The 18,320-nt window shown below is 43.8% G+C and overlaps 1 protein-coding gene across 1 annotated transcript; it reads right to left on the bottom strand.

Annotated features, from left to right (window-relative positions):
- Positions 1-432: 432 nt before the first annotated feature.
- Positions 433-17,337, bottom strand: Gatm (glycine amidinotransferase). The gene is made up of 9 exons (XM_038331906.1): positions 17,205-17,337; positions 15,918-16,136; positions 9,387-9,582; positions 8,072-8,262; positions 6,200-6,337; positions 5,899-6,063; positions 4,045-4,108; positions 3,292-3,408; positions 433-1,478 (listed from the first exon to the last, which is right to left on the bottom strand). The coding sequence occupies exons 1-9, from the start codon at positions 17,271-17,273 to the stop codon at positions 1,366-1,368; spliced, it is 1,272 nt and encodes a 423-aa protein (XP_038187834.1). The 5' UTR covers positions 17,274-17,337; the 3' UTR covers positions 433-1,365.
- Between the last annotated feature and the right edge of the window lie 983 nt (positions 17,338-18,320).

Here is an 18,320-nt window from a genome sequence, read left to right as displayed (position 1 = left end):
ATAATATATATATGTTTAAAAGTTTTGTTTATTTTTTACTACAAGGTCTTAATATGTAGCCCCAAGTGGCCTTAAACTTGGAATTCTTCTCCCTCAGCCAGTGCAAAAGAGACCCTGTGTCAACAATCAAAACGAATGACACCCGAGGCTGACCTCTGACCTCCACACACACATGTGCATACCTCCCCTGACACGTGTACCCACACAGCACACACATACCTCCCCTGACATTTGTACCCACAAAGCACAGCATACCTTCCCTGACACGCACGTGTACCTACATAGCACACACATATTCTCCATATTCTCTCTCTCTCTCTTTCTCTCTCTCTCTCTCACACACACACACACACACACACACACACACACACCTCTCATCCAACAGCAACACTCCTGTGATACTAAAGTCATGAGACTGAGGCCAGACTCTAATAAAATCCAATCTGGAACACAAAAGTTTATTAGAATAAAAATACATATACAATATCCAACATTAAAATTATTTCACGTCTCATGTATTTTTTTCACCTGCATTAGTTTTTTAAAAATGCTTTAAAGCTCTATGCTTTAAACAATTTGCACATATGTAAACAAGTCTTAGATTACCAAAGATGCCATTATATCTGTTAGATATTTAACATCAACATTTAGGGCTGGGAGCTATGAGTTATACCCTATTACACTAAGCACGTCTGTAAATTCTGGAAAGGAAGGAAGAAGACAAGAATAACCCACTTGAGATGAGATGAGCTATAGGACGAGATTTTAGGACCAAATGTCGACAATAGGATGTTAAAAGCATTCATGGAAAGTTCACTATTTTCTTAGTGTTTGCATAGTCAAGGTTATTTTTTAAAAAATTTAAAAAAACGACCCCAATTTGTTTTCTAGAAAAAGAGACAAATATCTCATTCTACTTAGGGTCTGTGGGATTTTCTCCCCTAAGTCTTTGTCCCATTTAGAAAAAAAGAAGTGAGAGGAACAGTCACAAGTCTGCCAAAAAGGGGGAAAAATAAGGTTAGGACCGACATTTCAAGCTGCCTTTTGGAAAGAAAATTAAAAACAGAGGTAGATGGTTAAATATTAATGGCCAAGTTACTCCAGTGACTAATTTTTGCCTTGGTATGCATTTACTTAGCTTTTATGCTTGAAGCCAAACAGTAAAGAGCTTAGGAGAGGAGAGCAAACCCAGTGAGAGTAATCTTCCTTGTGTCGAAGAAAAGTAACCCAGGCCTGGGAACCCTGTTAAAGACGTGATTGTTCAAAGCACTACAGTTCATGCATTTATTAAAGCGAGAGAATGGGCCTTGCTGCTATGCTTCTTAGGTATATCTGAGGCCGTGCTCAGAGCCACGCCATGCTGGCTCAGTCAAAGTAGGACTGAAGGGTGCCTCGGCGCCGGACGTCACAGGTCCAGCAGTGGAAGCCTCCCCCCAGGGAGTTGGCGTGCCGAATGTTAACCTTGACGGTACTGATGCCTGTATTGAGAGAGAAGGACAGGTCAGTCAGAGGGGACTCACATTAGATCCCATAAGTCCATATACCTGTAGGAACACGAAGGTTCAAATCCCTCGCTCCAGTCTACAGTGGTCTCTTCTTTTTAATTTCGCTTTCACAGACTATATTCAAGCCCATCATATTTCCTTAACATCTTCAACAAAAGAAGTCAATAGAGACAGGTTTTGTTCTATGGAGTGATCACAAATCAACAGCCCGGATGAGCAGGTAAACCTACCAAGTACTACAATTCAGTACTGAAATGCCGTCTCGACATAAGCACAATAAGAACACATTCATCTTCTACAGATTAACTGGGCTAGACCACCTCAAGGGAGAAATGCATCAGAGCTGTAGTTTACTTTCTGGGTCATGTGGTAATTCAGGTATCAGAGCCGATCAGACAATCGGCTTCAGCCGGCACCATTGGTGAGGACATGTCTACACATGCAGAGGCCACTTAACCAACAACACCCAGACTACGCTACGTTAGACACAGTAAGCTGTTCTTTTCCTCCTCCGTTCGAGGGGACAGGAGCTGCAGAATCACTACAGGGCTCACTGTATGGTGGGGTGAACAAGGAGGAGTGAGAAAGACGCCCCTGAGGTACTCCTCCTACGTCTTTGAAGTCTAAGAGTGCAGTCTGAATGGAAACACAAAGTGGATGTGGGATCAGAAGCATCCAGGTCCTGGCTGGTCATAGTGTACTCATCCTCAACTGGAAGGAATCATAGCTATTTGAAGAAATTTATGTAAGTTCCCCATAACTAACTACATGACTTTAAATACAAAATTAAAATTATCAAATCAGATTATTTGGTACTTTCCATTAGTTTAAGTTGAGAAACAACAAAATCATAATAGATGAAAAAGTTGAACCCAGGTAATTTTGTTACTTAATGAAGGCCAAGGAAAACATGGCTTGGCGCTATGGGTCCAGTCACCAGATTCTGCTCAATTCAAAATTTCAAGCTATCTTTTTAAAAAACAATTCAACATTAAGGATAGGTGTGGCAAATAAGAAAATAGTCTTTTATGGAGTATATCAGAAATGCAGAACAAAATTTTAACAACCTAATTTCAACAAATAGGCTGCCTGGCTGTTACCAAATTCACACCGAGGATATGTCAAACGTGTTAAGAATCACTCACACATAATCTGTACCCCATGGCTCACATGAAATCCTTTTGTTCAAGGTTTTCCTCAACAGTATTAGAATCCTGATCTAAAACTTAAATGTCAAAATAGGAACACTTGGCCTCTAGTGAAACCAATCCTGCTCTTTAGAAGTGGAACCACGGGCTGGCAACCTTTATTGCATCTCAGAACCATGTTAACTGTTTTTAATGCATACACATGTCAGTTTCCAGTTGTGTCGTTATAAGCCCTCTGAACCATGAGATAACCATTAAATTACCTCTAAAGGGCCCTCAGTAATTCCTTCTCTGTAAGAAGGCAAAGCAACTTATCTGAATATGGTAACTCTCACTCAGCACGTGGGCACCAGGAAACCAACAAAGAGACAGAAGATTGATTAACTATTGCCACCAGATGTTTCAGTACCTCATGATATATGCCCAACTTTTAAAGGTTATGCTTAATAGAAGCAAAATCACTAACCAATTAAAAGGTAATAATTTGATACATTTACCAACTAAAAAGTAATAATTTGGTACATTTAAAGGGAACAGAAATCGAATTCAATAAACCATATTTTAGACTCTGCATGTCTTCTTCAGTTGGTGGTGACCATTGTTTATATGTAACAAAGTGTTGCATTTATCATACATACCCAACTTCTCAAACATCTTTTGAATTGGGACTTCATTGGCATCTACCATGACACGCTTCTCATCTAGCATTAAGACGTTCATGGAAAGCCATTTGGATGACATCCAGAGGGGGTGATCTGAAAATTGTATCAACTGTTAGAGCACACGTGTCTGATCAAGGGAAGGGCACTGAAGTGACAGCTCGGTCCCTGCCTGCTTCAGTTCCCACAAGAGAGCTTATTTTACTACCTTATGTTATCTTTTTCTTTCTGACGTTTTCTCTACGATGACACAAAATGGCGCTAGACTGCAATTCCCCTGCCCCAGCCTTCTCTGTGCTGGCATTGCTGTCCTCTTCCACCCTGGCTGCTTTGTTTGTGTTTTTAGTTAGTTCTTGTACTACCGGGGATCCAACCCAGGGCCTTAAACATGCTAGACAAGCGCTCGCTCTACCACTGAACTGCATTTCCAGCTTTGAGAACCTATTTTGATTGTAGAACAGCAGCATATTTATAAATCTTACAAAACAATCCACATTCCTCAGGCATTTGGAATTCATCCCATCTTATTTTAAAAGTTGTATCTTGCTTCATATGATATTTTAAATTCTGACTCCTCATTTTCATTTTCTGTGAAAGGAAAACTCACAAGCACTTGTCCCGGCCCCACTCTAGAACCAGCCGTCACTTTACTGCTCACCCAGGAAATGCCATCTCTAGTGTGACAAAAGATGGCTTTCTCTGCAGGTGAAGAGGATATAAAAGTCGACATACCATCGGGGATGACTGGTGATGGGGGAGTAACTATGGTCCATCCTGCTTTCTTGAAAAGATCAATCTGTAAGACCAAACAACCCAACAGACTTAAATCCACATTTGCCACTGGGTTTCTGGGAGTCACTATGGTTTTGTTTTGAAAGATGAAGTCTGCCATATCGCCCAGGTTGGAGTTGATCTCACAATCCCCCTGCCTCAGCACCACAAGCGTTTAGGATTATAGGCATGTGCTCACTCAGCTCTCCTTATCATTAATAGCTCTTTTGCAAGTCATCTCCTCCATTTATAAAATAAGGACACAATGTTTTAAAAGTTGATGGCTTTGGGGGATGGAGAGGTGGCTCAGTGGTTAAGAGCACTGGCTGCTCTTCCAGAGGGCCTGGGTTCAATTCCCAGAACCCATGTGGCAGCTCACAACTGTCTTTCACTCTAGTTCCAGGGAGAGCCAACACACATACCTGCAGGTAAAACACCAATGCACATAAGAAAATAAATAAACCATACACTTTTTTTAAAGTTGATGATTCTGTTTAAATTATTTTAAAATAACCGTGGATACCTGCACCACGTCTGTACAAGAATTGGCTGTCAACAGCGAGACATAAATGGAGGAGGGGCTCAGGGGCCCCACCCTTCTCTAATGAACTGGTCGCTATTGATAGAGTCATGGCCTTCACTTGGTACCCAGTGGTGAGCCCATCAGGATCCAGTGGATAATCCCAACCCAGCAGTCACACAGATGACCCTGGTTAACCTAAATGGGTCACAAAACCAAACCAAAGTCATGAATATAGAAAAGGGTCTGACAGGGAGGAGTGGAGTTGAGGGGGAATGGGAGGATTGAAGAGAGAATGCATCATTTGTCTGAAGTTGTCAAAGAACGAACTTAATTGTGTGTGTGTGTGTGTGTGTGTGTGTGTGTGTGTGTCTGTAAAGCTTTTCAGGTTTCAAAATTTAAAATACCAAAGATACTTTCCCAAGGCATTCCCATTAAAGAAAATTTAAACGTCTCCTGGTTAGTTATAAGAAAGCCACACTGTGATGATGCCAAAACTGGCAGTCTCTCTGCTCCACAGTCCCGTCATTCCACACGGCCATGAATAAGGACAAAGGTCAGGGATGTAATGTCAAAGCAGCACAGTTGTCACGGGATAGCCATTACAAGTGAGTCATCTCCACACAAACCATACTCCCACTGAGTACATCAACACGTCCTAGCAGACGAAATGGATCATCTTGGTCCTTAGGTATGAAAATAAGGGATAGGCATGACCTGCGCATGACATGAAAGTACTTTTAAAAGCTGTCCTACAGCCTTGTAAATAACTCACTTCCCAGCTGGACCTAGAGGCAGCAGGTAGAAGATAAGAGTGGGTGATAGGGAGGGAGCAGCGTCAGCTTGGCAGATCTGCTCCTCCCCAAGAAGGCAGGCTGAAGGGCATCTGACCCGCTTGAGGGGGAAGACACCTAATGCTCAGGGCATTGCTCTGGCCACGCTGAAGTCACTTGTTTATTAATAATCCTGTTGAACTGCCATTGAAAATGGTGAGGACGTCACTTTCGAAGGATAACATAGTCAGACACACAATTTGATGAATAATAGCCACAAACAGCTAAAATCTAAGTCTGGTGTTATTATCCTAACAGTCACAATGGCAGTGTAGAGTTCTGCACACTGGGAATCTTGTAAACATAAGCAACTCAATGTCTGATAATAATGCCACTGACCGTTGCTAAAGTTGTCATTTAGAACCACTGGGGCCATGGAAATACTTAAGGTGCCAAGGTTCTTTTGTTTAAATAAAGTTGCCAGGCTCTCTAGCTTTTCTGGCATCCTAAGAACTCTCCTACCTGGTGACAGGGCCGGTCAGGATTGGAGAGCACAAGGCCAGGTCCAATGATGTTGAAGGTGGCATCGATATGCATTGGATTGGGGTCTTTAAAAGAGATAATGTGTACCCTGTAGTCCGGAGCAAGATGCCTACGCATCCACTCGATGCCCAGGAAGTTTGTAACCTGAAAGTAAAAACAATCTTAAAAATATTCCATTCTAAGTTTGGGAAACCAAAAATATGTAGAATTTAAACTTTTAAATTTAGGAATCAAGAATGCAATAACGTAGCGTGAGGCTTTAGAGATGGTTGTTAGCAACCTGGCTTCTCTGAGCAAAAATATCTCTTCCGGCTCGAATGAAGTCAGCAGCGTCAAAGCATGGCTCGAACTCGGTCGTCACAAACTTTCCCTGGGAGGCCAATTTGTGTCTGTCTTCCACAGAATGGATGGGATAATTCTAGTTGGAACGAGAAGGAACACACACATTGCATTTAGGTTTTTAAGGAATTTTTTTACAAGGATATGCATGATTTTAAAAATTAATTCACTAGCATCATTTCCCAAAATACTACAATTCAACTCTAGATTAAAACATCCATGGAAAAGATGTTTGTCTGTGGTGGCCAATTCTGACTGCCAATCCGATTGGTTAAGGAAAGCCCAAGGGATTAGTGAAGGATATCCCTTTAGCATTTTCAGAAATAAATAGATTACGAGGGGCTCTAGCCTAATCAATGGATTAATCCCTTGATGGAGTCATATGATCGCATTATGAGAAGTGAAAATTAGGAGATAGGGTGTGACTGGGAGAAGGTGGGTCACTGGGGGTGTGTCCTTGGGGGCTCTCTCTTGCTCTGGTCTCCTTCTTTCTCCTGTATTCCCTTTCTCTTTTTGGTCTGCCAAGAAGTCAAAACATTTCCTGCATGCTTCTGTCAACACACTGTTCTGCCAAAGCAGGTGGGTGGGGTGATGAAATCCAAACTATGAGCTAAGATAATCCCTTTCTCTCTTAGATTCTTCCCTCAAGTCCCTTGTCACAACAAACAGAAAAGTAATACAAACAAATCAAAACAAAACCACCACCACAACAACTATGAATCATAGTTATCTTACTAAGGACATATACCCCTTGTATTTGTGGAGGAGATTAGTTCTAGTACCCCATAAATACTAAAATCTATGGATGTTCAAATTCACTGCATAAACTAGCACATTTGCATAGATTTATGCATGTCCTCCTGAATCCTTTAAAACACCTCTAGAGCCGGGCGGTGGTGGCACCCACCTTTAATCCCAGCACTTGGGACCCAGAGGCAGTCGGATCCCTTGAGTTCGAGGCCAGCCTGGTCTACACAGTGAGTTCCGGGACAGGTTCCAAAAGCTACACAGAGAAACCCTGTCTTGAAAAACCAAAACCAAAGCAAACCAAACCAAAACAACCACAACAACAAAAACTAAAACACCTCTAGATTAGTTATAACCCTCAGTGCAACCCAAATGTCATAGAAAAAAAAATTTTATGCCATATTGTCGTTGAATGACAGGCACAATTTTCAAAAATATTATTGGAATTTGGTTGAATTCATAGGTGCAGAACCGGCGGGCAGGAGATGACTGCACATTTCACCTTACTGCGAATCTGGCCGAGATACCAGATGCTTTTGCTGGAAGACGAGAAAGACTTTTATCCTAAAGACTGCTGTGGCTCCAGCAGTGAATAGCAATGTGCCCTTAGGGCAAGTTTGACTCCCAGGGATGAAGTGATAACATGCTATCACTGCCTTCTAGAGTTGTGTTGTTTTGTTTCTAGACAGGGTTTCTCTGGGCAGCCCTGGATGTCTTGGAACTCACTTTGTAGACCAGGCTGGTCTTGAACTCAGAGACCCACCTGCATCTGCCTCCTGAGTGCTGGGATTAAAGGCGTGGGTCACCATCACCATCACTTTCTAGAGTTTTTGTAAGAATAAATATGATTGGTGATACGTCCTGAGCCCAGGACTCAGTACAGAGTAGCGGTAAATGTTATTGCTGTTATGATCATTAACGTTTACTCCTAGTTTCATCTAAACATAGTAAGTTTTTAAATGAAAATGCGTAATATATGTAAAGTACCAGAGAATTCCTTTCTTACGCTTTGTGGATTACTTGGAACAGTAGTCACTAACACGCTGGTCTATAGCTAGGGACATACCTTGTCATACAGTTCATCAGCCATGGTGGGCTTGGGTGCTGTTGTCCACTTGGCGCCACGGTGGAAGTAGTCTTTGATAAGTGACCTGTATGCTCGGTACTCAAAGAAGCGTGAACGCCATGCCATGGGAGCCTCAATAATCTCATTTCCCACAACCATCAGGATGTCTCGAGGCATCGCACTGTATAAACCTATTAGACCAAAAGTTCCATGGCCGCCTCAGTGATACAACTTTCCAAAACATTAAAGCATGCATAACATAATCTATTTGTAGCAAAGTTTACTAAAAGCCTTGTTTGCCTATGCAATTATACAATACGTGGCAGAAAAAAAATGATACACACTAGAATAAGTTGTTGACAAGAATTCTCTGTTGGGTGTGATGTCAAGCAAAAGTGGAAACAAAAAATTGAGAAAGATTTTGAACCATCAAGCCTTCTCTACTTGTAGGTTCCTTTTTTTTTTTTTTGATTTTTCGAGACAGGGTTTCCCTGTAGTTTCTAGAGCCTGTCCTGGACCTAGCTCTTGTAGACCAGGCTGGTCTCGAACTCACAGAGATCCGCCTGCCTCTGCCTCCCGAGTGCTGGGATTAAAGGCGTGCGCCACCACCGCCCGGCTTGTAGGTTCCTTTTTAAAGATACAGAAAAAGAGTTCAAAATGGACAGCGTGACATGGTAAGATACAGAAACAGAGTTCACAAGGGACAGTGTGACACCGTAAGATACAGAAACAGAGTTCACAAGGGACAGTGTGACACAGTAAGATACAGAAACAGAGTTCACAAGGGACAGTGTGACGCCGTAAGAACTAGACTAAGATCATTCTGAGAAATAAATTACAGAATTCACGCACACGAGTGGTTGTGAAATAGTGGCAGTTTAAAAAAGGGGATGTCTCCATTTTCCCCTTAAAAATTGAAACGTGTATCTGTGTGGAAGTAGGGGCACCAGAAGAGGGCGTCACATCCCTGGAGCTGGGGTTACATGCTGTTATGAGCTGCCTGATGTGGTGCTGGGAACACTGAACTCCCAGGACCTCCTCAAGAGTAGTGATGGCTCCTAACTGCCAAGCTGTCTCTCCAGCCCCTCTCTTTCTATTTTAATTTCTGTCATTAAGGAAAACTAGGTGCGATTCAGTGTTCTTATGAAAAATGTTTATAACATGCAGGAGCTTAGAATGTGTACACCTCAGCCATATCAAAATGAGCCAGATGCTTCCTCAATAATCTCTAAGGTGTTAAAGGAGAAGTAAGTAAAACAAAGGATTCTTCAAGAAATCCCAAGAGCATTCCGATTATTGTCACGCTGCTGCTTACCTGTAGACTCAAAATCCGGAGTCTTATACTTCAGCGACCAGTCGATGGGGTCAGGCCGCCTCACTGTCACGCCTTCCATTTTCAAAATATTGCACATTTCTTCAACTTCGGCAACAGCCTTTTTCAGATGCTCTTTGGGAAAATAAAGACCTCCGTTTTTCTGGTAAAATGGCCAGTACTTTTCGTATGTATTGGCCTAGAAGCAGAAGAAAGTACACAAAAGCGTTACAGGAGAATCATACAGCTCCAGGTGGGTTCGCAGGCCGGGAACGGTTGTTTGTACAGCGAAGGAGGGACCCAGACTGCAAACAGGTCTGTTCAGAGCTCATCCCCAGCACTGAGCACACCAGCCTCCGCACAGCCCCCAGGATCTGGTGACGGAAGATCTCTAAATCATCTTGTTATATATTTTTAGAGATTTGTTTTTATGTGTGTGTGTGTGAGCGCGCGCGCTCGCTCACGTGCTTGTGCCAGAAGAAGATGCTGGATTTCCTGGGGCTGTAATTACAGTTCTGAGCGGTGCCATCCACTGCTGTTGGAACCAAGCTAGGATCCTCTGGAGGAGCAGGAAGTGCTCTTAAGTACTGAGCATCTTTCCCCAGCCCCAAATTATCTTGAGGTCTTTGATCCATCTGCCTCAGATCTCATGCCTAACCCCTAACAGCTTGTCTGTCCCCGATCCAGGCTTGGAATCTTCCTGGCCATGCTTCACAGACAAAGCAGGACATAGACACTCCAGTTAGAGTCTCACTGAGATGAAACAAGATATCAAATCAAACAAAGAAGAAAAACCCCTACACTAAGCCAAGACCCGAAATGATCTACAAACTCCCCAGTTCTTACAGGAAAGCTGCACTTCCAGAGATTTTTGTGGGACAAAAAAGATATTTTAACTGTGTGAAGATTATGTTCTCAGAAATGTCTTACATGTCTTAACTTGCATGGCTCACTTTCCCACTGGAAAGAATTTGCATTCAACAAAACTGGGCAGCGACACAAGGCAGGCTTTGGAGTTTGTCTGTCAGTTGTGTCTCACACCTAGTACCCCCAACCTCTCTTGAATTCAGTCTCACCTCATCTCAGGCCCCTTCGGAAGGAATCTGCATGTAAAATGCAAGCTCACAGAGTTTCAGGATTCCAGAAGCTAAGGATGTAAACACTTTACAAAGGTGAGAAGCAAGCATAAAAATGGAAAAAGTCTACGTTAGGGTTGTTGGGCATATATCGAAGCTGTCAGTCAGTTTAAAGGAATACACTGGGCCAGTGCATGCTGCATGTTACAGCTACCCAGAGAGATGAAGCAGCAAATCCAGACCCTGAGAAAAACTCTTAGAACTTCATCACAACACTGCCAAAGCCATGTAATATTTAAACGTTTTTAGCTGAAAAACACATTCGACACAGGTATTGTTTTTACGTTTCTTCTCATCACTCACTGGTTGACAACCAACTACTGTTTCTAATCATGTCTTACACATAAGGTTTCTACCTCAAATTGGACATTTGTAGATAGCAGTAAGTATTAGAACGAAGGGGCAGAGATGGGTTAAAGGCTCAAGTGCACTAGAATACGCTTAGTTTAGAGCTAGATACCCATAGCGCTTTGATCATCCTATCCAAGAGACAATGTGCTCAAACATGTGACCTCTTCACAAGCAAGGACGAGGCTCAGAGAGGTTTTGCACTTATCTCCTACATGACTAACCAGGACAAGAGCTTCAGTCTTCTGACTGGACAGTGTTTCAAATAGTCAGGGGCTTGGCTACTATGTTCTATAAGTTTGAATGTTTCCACCTTGATGTATAAAATCTTCTAAAACTAGGATTCCTTATTAAGGTTCTTCTTAAAGATCTTTGTTTTTGTTTGTTTAGAAGTAAGATCTCATCATACACCCTGACTGGCTTGGAATTCAATCTGTAGACCAGGCTGGTCTTGATCTCACAGAGATCTGCCTTCCTCTGCCAAGTGTTGGGAGCACCACCACACTTGATATTTCTAATAGTTTCGTTCACCGGGACTGGGATAACTGCCTAGATCTTCAATATCAAAGACATTCCTCCCCCCTCAGTTTATGTCTTTGTTTCTATATTTACCTTAATATGATAAATAGAAAATATATTTTCCTACCTCTACTTAGTCTGGAACCCAGGCTGGAGGACACAGAATAAGCTGAGAAGCAGATCTTCCGAAAGTATGAGGGATGCTAGCTAACCAGGCTCTGAAAGCTGAGCTATTAGTAAACTAAGGTCCCCAGGCCAAATCCAGCCAGGCTGGTGTTTTTACCAACACACGTTTAAGGGGACTCACCACGCTAATTTTGTTATGCGGTACTCGTGGCTGCTTTCCCATTGTAGTGGCAGGGCTGAGAGTCAAAAAGCTGCAGGGTAGCCTTACCTTCTCTGCAAAGCCTGAATCATTTGCTGTCTGACTTTCGACAGAAACAGTTGTCTGGTCGCTGTTCTGATTAATTTGACTTTTGCAGATCTATGAATATATAGCAGGCTCAACTTCTAACCCAGGAAAAATATTATCAGCCTGAAACATTTGAGTACTTTTCTGGCTAATCCACTCTTAATGAAAGCAAAACAAAAACAAAGTAATGCCAAACCGAAACAAGTAGTTTCCTACTCCCGGGAGTTTCTTCAGTAGCAGCTAGAAACAGAGGATAATGATTCTTTATTTTCCTCTCTGACACATCCTGGTACCTACTGCCCAGCCATTCACCACTCCATCTTCTCATGCCAGGCACATCTCCTGCAGTCCACTGAGGGACAAGAAGCCTTTGACAATTCAACACAGAATTACGGCAGACACAGTTGTGTCGTCTTGCCAGACTCACTCCAAAGTATTGAGTGTCGCGTATCTGTCCAGAGCGAACCTTGCCTTGCTATGAAAGACTAAGTCAACTATTCTGGGAGAAAAATTTTATTTGAGCAAATGTTGGTGCAGTTTATAATCCGGCAAACATTGGACAAAGTTCAAATGATCAGGGCAAATTACATTTTCTGAGAAAGATTTAGACATTGTTTACACTTTCTTTATAACCTTGATAAATGAGTTAGCAATCATTTACCAAGAATTTTCCAGACAGTGAGCACATGACGCCTTTGACAACCTATGGCAGAGATGGAGCTGCATTCCTGGAAATTTTGTAGGCCTCACATCGGAAGCCCTCTGTGTAGAGTCTGTCTGCTCCATTAATTTTCAAACTCCCTTTCTGGAAAATCTAAGAAAAACCAATAGACTCGAACTTTTTGTTACTCAGGCAATAAACTTGTATTACATTAACCTTAAGTAATAATATTTTTGGAGTCCTCTATCAAAGGCCTTATTTAAAAAAAGACAAAAGCAACTATTTACTATGTTTTACAAAAGAAAAAGCTATTAAGTCTTTAAAATAGTGCTTTCTGACCTATGCGTTTCTTGTTCCTTTGAAAAAAATATCCAATGTGTATGTCTTGAAGCATATTTTAAACTCTATTCATCTATACACTCTACTACATTGTTTTATCATTCTTTTGTTTTTGAAACAAAGTTTTGCTATGTAGGCTGGGCTGGTCCTGAACTTAAGATCCTCCTGACTCAATGTCCTGAGTGTTAGCATTATAGGCATATGTCACCAAACCCAGTCATTATTTCCTTCCTTCCTTCCTCCCTTTCTTCCTCCCTCCCTCCCTCCCTCCATCCCTCCCTCCCTCTCCCTTCTTCCCTCCCCCTCCCTCCCTCCCTCCCTCCCCCTTCTTCCCTCCCCCTCCCTCCCTCCCTCCCTCCTTCCCTCCCTCCCTCCCTCCTTCCTTCCTTCTTTCCTTAACAGGGTTTCTCTGTGTAGCCCTGGCTGCCCTGGAACTTACTCTGTAGACCAGGCTGGCCTTGAACTCAAGACATCTACCTGCCTCTGCCTCCTGAGTGCAAGAATCAAAGGCATGCACCAACACTGCCTGGCTCTTATTGTTCTTAAACAGAGTAATTTTATCTATGTTCCTGGACCTAGGGGCACATGTCTGTCAATTGGGAATTAGAGGCGGGGGGGGGGGGGCGTCAGGAATTCAAGGTCATCTTTGGGTAGTTTAAGGCTAGCTTAGGCTTCGTGAGACTCATCTCTTTATCTTTCTATCTACCTTCGAGAGGACATATATATTTTCTATTTACTCCCCCCCCCATGCCTAGCTTAGTCTGTCACATAAAACAGAAGCAGAAAAGTGAATGAAATCAATATGGCTAATGTTACTGGTATCTACACCTAATATATTCCCAGTAAACTTTTGTAATGTAACTGGCAAATTGAATCCATAAAACTATGACTTTTACTTTCCATGTTTTGTGCTTTACAACCTATAATTTTATAGCTTCAAGTTTAATCCTGTGAGGTAGTTGGCAAACTTAATAGGAATTCTGCAGGTCAAGCAGCTGTCAAGATGAGTTATCCTTATTCTGTCAGGTAACTAATTCAATGCCAGTCCCCGGCCTTTAACGACATTCATTCCACAAGTACTTTAAGCTACAAAGTCTAAAGTCACAAATCAAGTGTCAAAGCACTTCAAATGATGTCTGAGGATTCTGAGTCCTTAAGATCACATGGTATTGGGGCTGGACAGATGGTTTAGTAGTTGAAAGCACTTCCTCTTCTGCCAGAGGACCTGAGTTCAGTCCCCAACACCCATGTCTGGCAGCCTAGAACTACCTGTGACTCTAACTCCAGGGGATCTGACACCCTCTTCTGGCCTCCACAAGTATGTGTACAGGTGCGCGCACGCACGCACACACACACACACACACACACAAATTAAAGACATCTGAGGTCAGTTTTATGAATGTATAATGGTCAATAATTTTAAAGATGGATTAGATGATAAACTATTGCCTGAATTTGAATTTTCCCAATCAAAATGGGTAAGGATTTCTTTTCAAGAAAAAACTTTAAAAGACTATGTCTTATTTATTTTATAATATGGGGATAACATATAAATTAATCTGCTTAGCAAATTTCAGTGATCAGAACCAGAGATAGATTCAGAACAATATGAAGAAACCACTGCTGTCTCTGCCAGGTCTCACTCAAGACCTGCTTCCTGCAGAATACTTTGTAACTACCCAATGCTTGGCATGGGCTCTCCCCTCAACGTTCCTGGCACTGCAACCACCCTGCCAGCTGGGTGGCATAGATACATAGACACTGCATCAAGGTGTACATCGTATCTCTCCAAACAGAAGTGAGCTTTATGTCCGCGCATTTCTGGTGACATGGTTACAGATTTATTTCCTCACTCAGCATTGAAGATGAAAATGTAGGTATTTAGGAAGAACTCGTGTACACTTAAGATTTATCAGTTAATTTTTAACTCACGATTAACAAGATTTTAAAAAGTGCTTACAAAAAGGAAGGGACCCTTACATGACACTCCATCTGAACACCAGCCCATATGGACCACAAGAATACTGCAAGTAAATATTAGGAGCTTACTTTTTAAAAGGAAGATATTACTTATTGCCAGGAAGCTCTGAAGGGTACAGGAAAGGCACTGTAGAAGGGAGTGCAGGAAAGTGGGTGAGACACACTTGGGTGGGAGCAAAGGCCTGATTCTTATTGGTCCTTGGTTGTTTGCTAAAGTCTGCCTGAAGTCCAGGTGGGCTACCAGAACAGAAAGAAATTTAAATGGAAATGAATGTGTGCTAGCTGGCTACACGCACACATCCTAAGAGGAGGTAATAAGTGAACGGGGGCCCTGGAGGTACAAGGAGCCAGCTTGTGGGGAAACCTGAATACCATGAGGGTTTTATTCTCAGCAATGGAAGGAGGGTGTTAGTAAGGCAGAGGAATCGTGGGATCATAATGAGTCACATGATCAAATCTGGGTTTAAAACAGTCACTCCAGTAGTGGCTGGAATATGATCTGGAGAGGGCAGAGAAGGAGAGGCCGCTGGGAGCCTACAGCAGTAGTGCAGGCATAGATGAACTCCAGACCTAGGGCAGAGACTGAAGCGTGGGGCAAGATTCCTTTCTACAAAAGACTTGATGTGGGGAATGTGGCTGAAGGGGAAATCAAAGATGACTGGTGTTTTAATCTGATTAAGTAAAACTGCCAAAAATTAAAAGGAAGAAACAAAGGCTTTGGTTCCGGCAACTGGAACGCTAGCTGTGCCAATTGCCAGCTCCACATCCACTGTGGAGTTCACAGTGGAGACCTAGACTAGAAGGCCCACAGGGGAGTGGTCTGGACGGAGCGAGGGGGGCAGAAGCTGCGAGAATGGCTACAAGAACGAGACAAAAGTGAAATAACAGACTAACAAGTCGCGAAGGAAAATATGGAGGAATACCCAAAGAATAACCTCCCAGGAAAGCTCTCCTCGACTCCCAGGGACGTTTCAAGAAGGAAGCGATGTGTAAACAATACCAAATACTGGCGCGAGGAAGCAAAATGACTTAAAATTACTCCGCTGCCCCACGGAGGTGAAAGCGGCTGCAGAGGAGGGCGGGAGCCCAATCAGGCTGCAGAGGCTGAGGAGAGAAGCTGCCTGCAAACCCTTGCTTACCTTCACCTCCACCGTGAATGGTGGGACACAGGCATTTTCTGCTCTGCCCACTATCACTTCCTCTAAAGGGTCCCATTCGTTGTAAGAGGAGACGGGGCAGTTCTTGGGTAGAGGATCGGTGGCCTTGTCTTCAGCTGCACAGGAGTTCCGGGAGGAAGCTGTAGCTGCCTGGGTACTCTGGAAAGTTCGCTGCACCCATCCTGTCAAAAGTCCTCCAAGCTTAAGAAACAAAAACAAAAACACTCAAACAAGGTGGGGTTAAAGTCTGAGAAGCCAGGATAACACAGTCAGAGACACGAAGATGTTCCTGAAGAGAGGGTTGTGGGCGACTTAAAACATAGAAACAAGCCACTCAACTTTTTGCTGATTATAGATTTTGTTTTCGTTTATGTTAAATGCTGTAACTTTTAAAAGCCCAGGAGAAGATCTGGTTCCTGGCCACCACATTCTCTGTCTGTATCTCAGAATAATGCAAACAAGCTTTCAGAAACGTTCACAGAAGACAAGTCATTCTCTCCAACAAACAAGTGCCCTGCCATGTCCAACTGGGGGAGGAAGTCGTCCTTCCTCAGTCTGAATATTGGACTTTTTTTTACTGTGAATAACATGGGAATCATTTGAAAAGATCTTGCCTTTCAGAATGAGCAGCTCCAACCTATTTTTTAAAGTCTGTGACATATACTTCACATTCCTTAGCATTTCAAGTCAGAGAGTGACCAACTGTCACTTGCACCATATTACAGATGGTCCCTGATTCCCTTGTTAAAAACAGAGACCTCAATAACCCAGAGCGAGGAGGATTCCTTCACCCGCTCCCCTGTGCAAACCTCACCCGCCCACGCCCCCCCACCCCAATCTCAATCGGGCTGTTAAAATTCCCCCAGAAGGGAGCTGGAGGAACCCAAAGGGTGGAGACCCAAAGCAAGAGGGCAAGTGACAGTTGTTCAGGAACCAGCTGCTGGCAGAACTCATCTGCCAGAGCTATTCCTGTTGAGGGGCCAGGGGAATCTGCAGGCATGCGCAGAGATCCCAGGGAAGCAGAGGGCAGGGCGGAGCAGCAGGTGGGGGACAGATTGGACTCATTCCAACTCCCCAGAAAGCATAGGGAATCCCTGTTACAGCTGGAGCCCGCAGCTCCATCTATCCATCCACAGGCATCTTCCCAGAAAAAATGCCTTCGCGGGCCACCCAACCCAGACCACGCCACCCTCTCACTGGGGAGTCCGGTCCCCCTCTGGGTCCCCACCCTGAGTCCCGCAGAGGTCCCGAGGCTGCAGAGGAACGCACCCGAGATCCGATGTAGTGCACCGCCTCGGCACCTCGGCTGCCGCCGCGCAGACACCTCACCCTCAACATCGCCCTGGTCCTGCCTGTTCCGCGTGCACAAGGTCCCAGCCACCGCCCTCACTCCAGCTCCCAGGCTGCGGCCGCGCGCGTTCCTTTTGTAGCCGCGCCCCGGGCCCGGCCTATTGGCTGCCGAGAACAGGTGGCCTCAGCGCCCGCGGGTCACATCCCGGGACTTGCCCTTTTTTAGCTCCTGGTCCGGTACTGGCTCAACGGTACTGGCTCAAAGGAGCACCGCGAAGCCCCACGGGGAGGCTACCCAGTACCTTGCCGGGTGGTCTGTTCGTCTATCTCTTTGGAAGTCCATTTTGCCACCTGACTGCTATGCAAAGGCCAAAAACAGTCCTGGGCTTAAATTCAGGTCCGTGCATTGAGTGAAACGACCCTGGGTTAGTTTCCTAATTTTACGACCTGAGCCTGTAGGGTGGTTTTCAGAACACTGCCCCTTCAATCTTGAAAATAGAAAGACATTAAGTCAAAAATAAAGGAGGGTTGCAGATCAGATAGCTTTTCTTTCCGAAGCCTGTCTTAAAATGTTTTTTTGGACATGGCTTGGGTGCTTGATTGCAAAGTAGTTCTTGCAGTGCAAGCTTAACTGGATTTGTAGACCTAAAACTGGAGAACTCAAAATAGGCATGCCGCTGCTTAACAGAAGGGACAAAAGCTTTGAGTACTTCTTGTGATTTTTTTCCCCCCATTTGGTTCCTCTGTGCTTTAAAGAGTCTAGCTGCGCAACCCGCAACCCGGTCCGGCCTCTTCCAATCTCCTTCATGCTGTAATAATAGGCCAGCACAATGAGCGTGTCGTGTCCCCTCCCCCCTTCTTCGTGTTTATCTTTTGTAGAAACTGAGAGCAGTTGCATTGCTTTCCCTTGGTCCACGAACTAACCGGGGACCAAAATAGACGGCGAAGGGGAAGTCTGGGCAGCTCTGAGAGCTGTGTGACTATGTGTTAACTCTCTGTCAACAGAGAGGCCCCAAGATCCTGGTACAGTCAAAGGAGCCGGTGAGTCTAGGATCCTATCTTAGCTCTGTTCCTAAAACGCCATGTGACGGGGAC

The sequence above is a fragment of the Arvicola amphibius genome, chromosome 5 (assembly GCF_903992535.2).
Source record: "Arvicola amphibius chromosome 5, mArvAmp1.2, whole genome shotgun sequence".
NCBI lineage: Eukaryota > Metazoa > Chordata > Mammalia > Rodentia > Cricetidae > Arvicola > Arvicola amphibius.
The sequence above is the reverse complement of the archived record's forward strand: the minus strand, read 5'-3'. Positions and strand labels throughout refer to the sequence as shown.

What these genes read in the sequence shown, in the direction of transcription:
- Gatm (XM_038331906.1), bottom strand. Translation starts at nt 17,273, where the DNA reads ATGTTGAGGGTGAGGTGTCTGCGCGGCGGCAGCCGAGGTGCCGAGGCG. An exon ending in TGCACTACATCGGATCTCGG is followed by an intron (nt 16,137 to 17,204) that starts GTGCGTTCCTCT and finishes TTGTTTCTTAAG; the next exon opens with CTTGGAGGACTTTTGACAGG. An exon ending in ATCACCAGTCATCCCCGATG is followed by an intron (nt 3,409 to 4,044) that starts GTATGTCGACTT and finishes TACAATTTTCAG; the next exon opens with ATCACCCCCTCTGGATGTCA.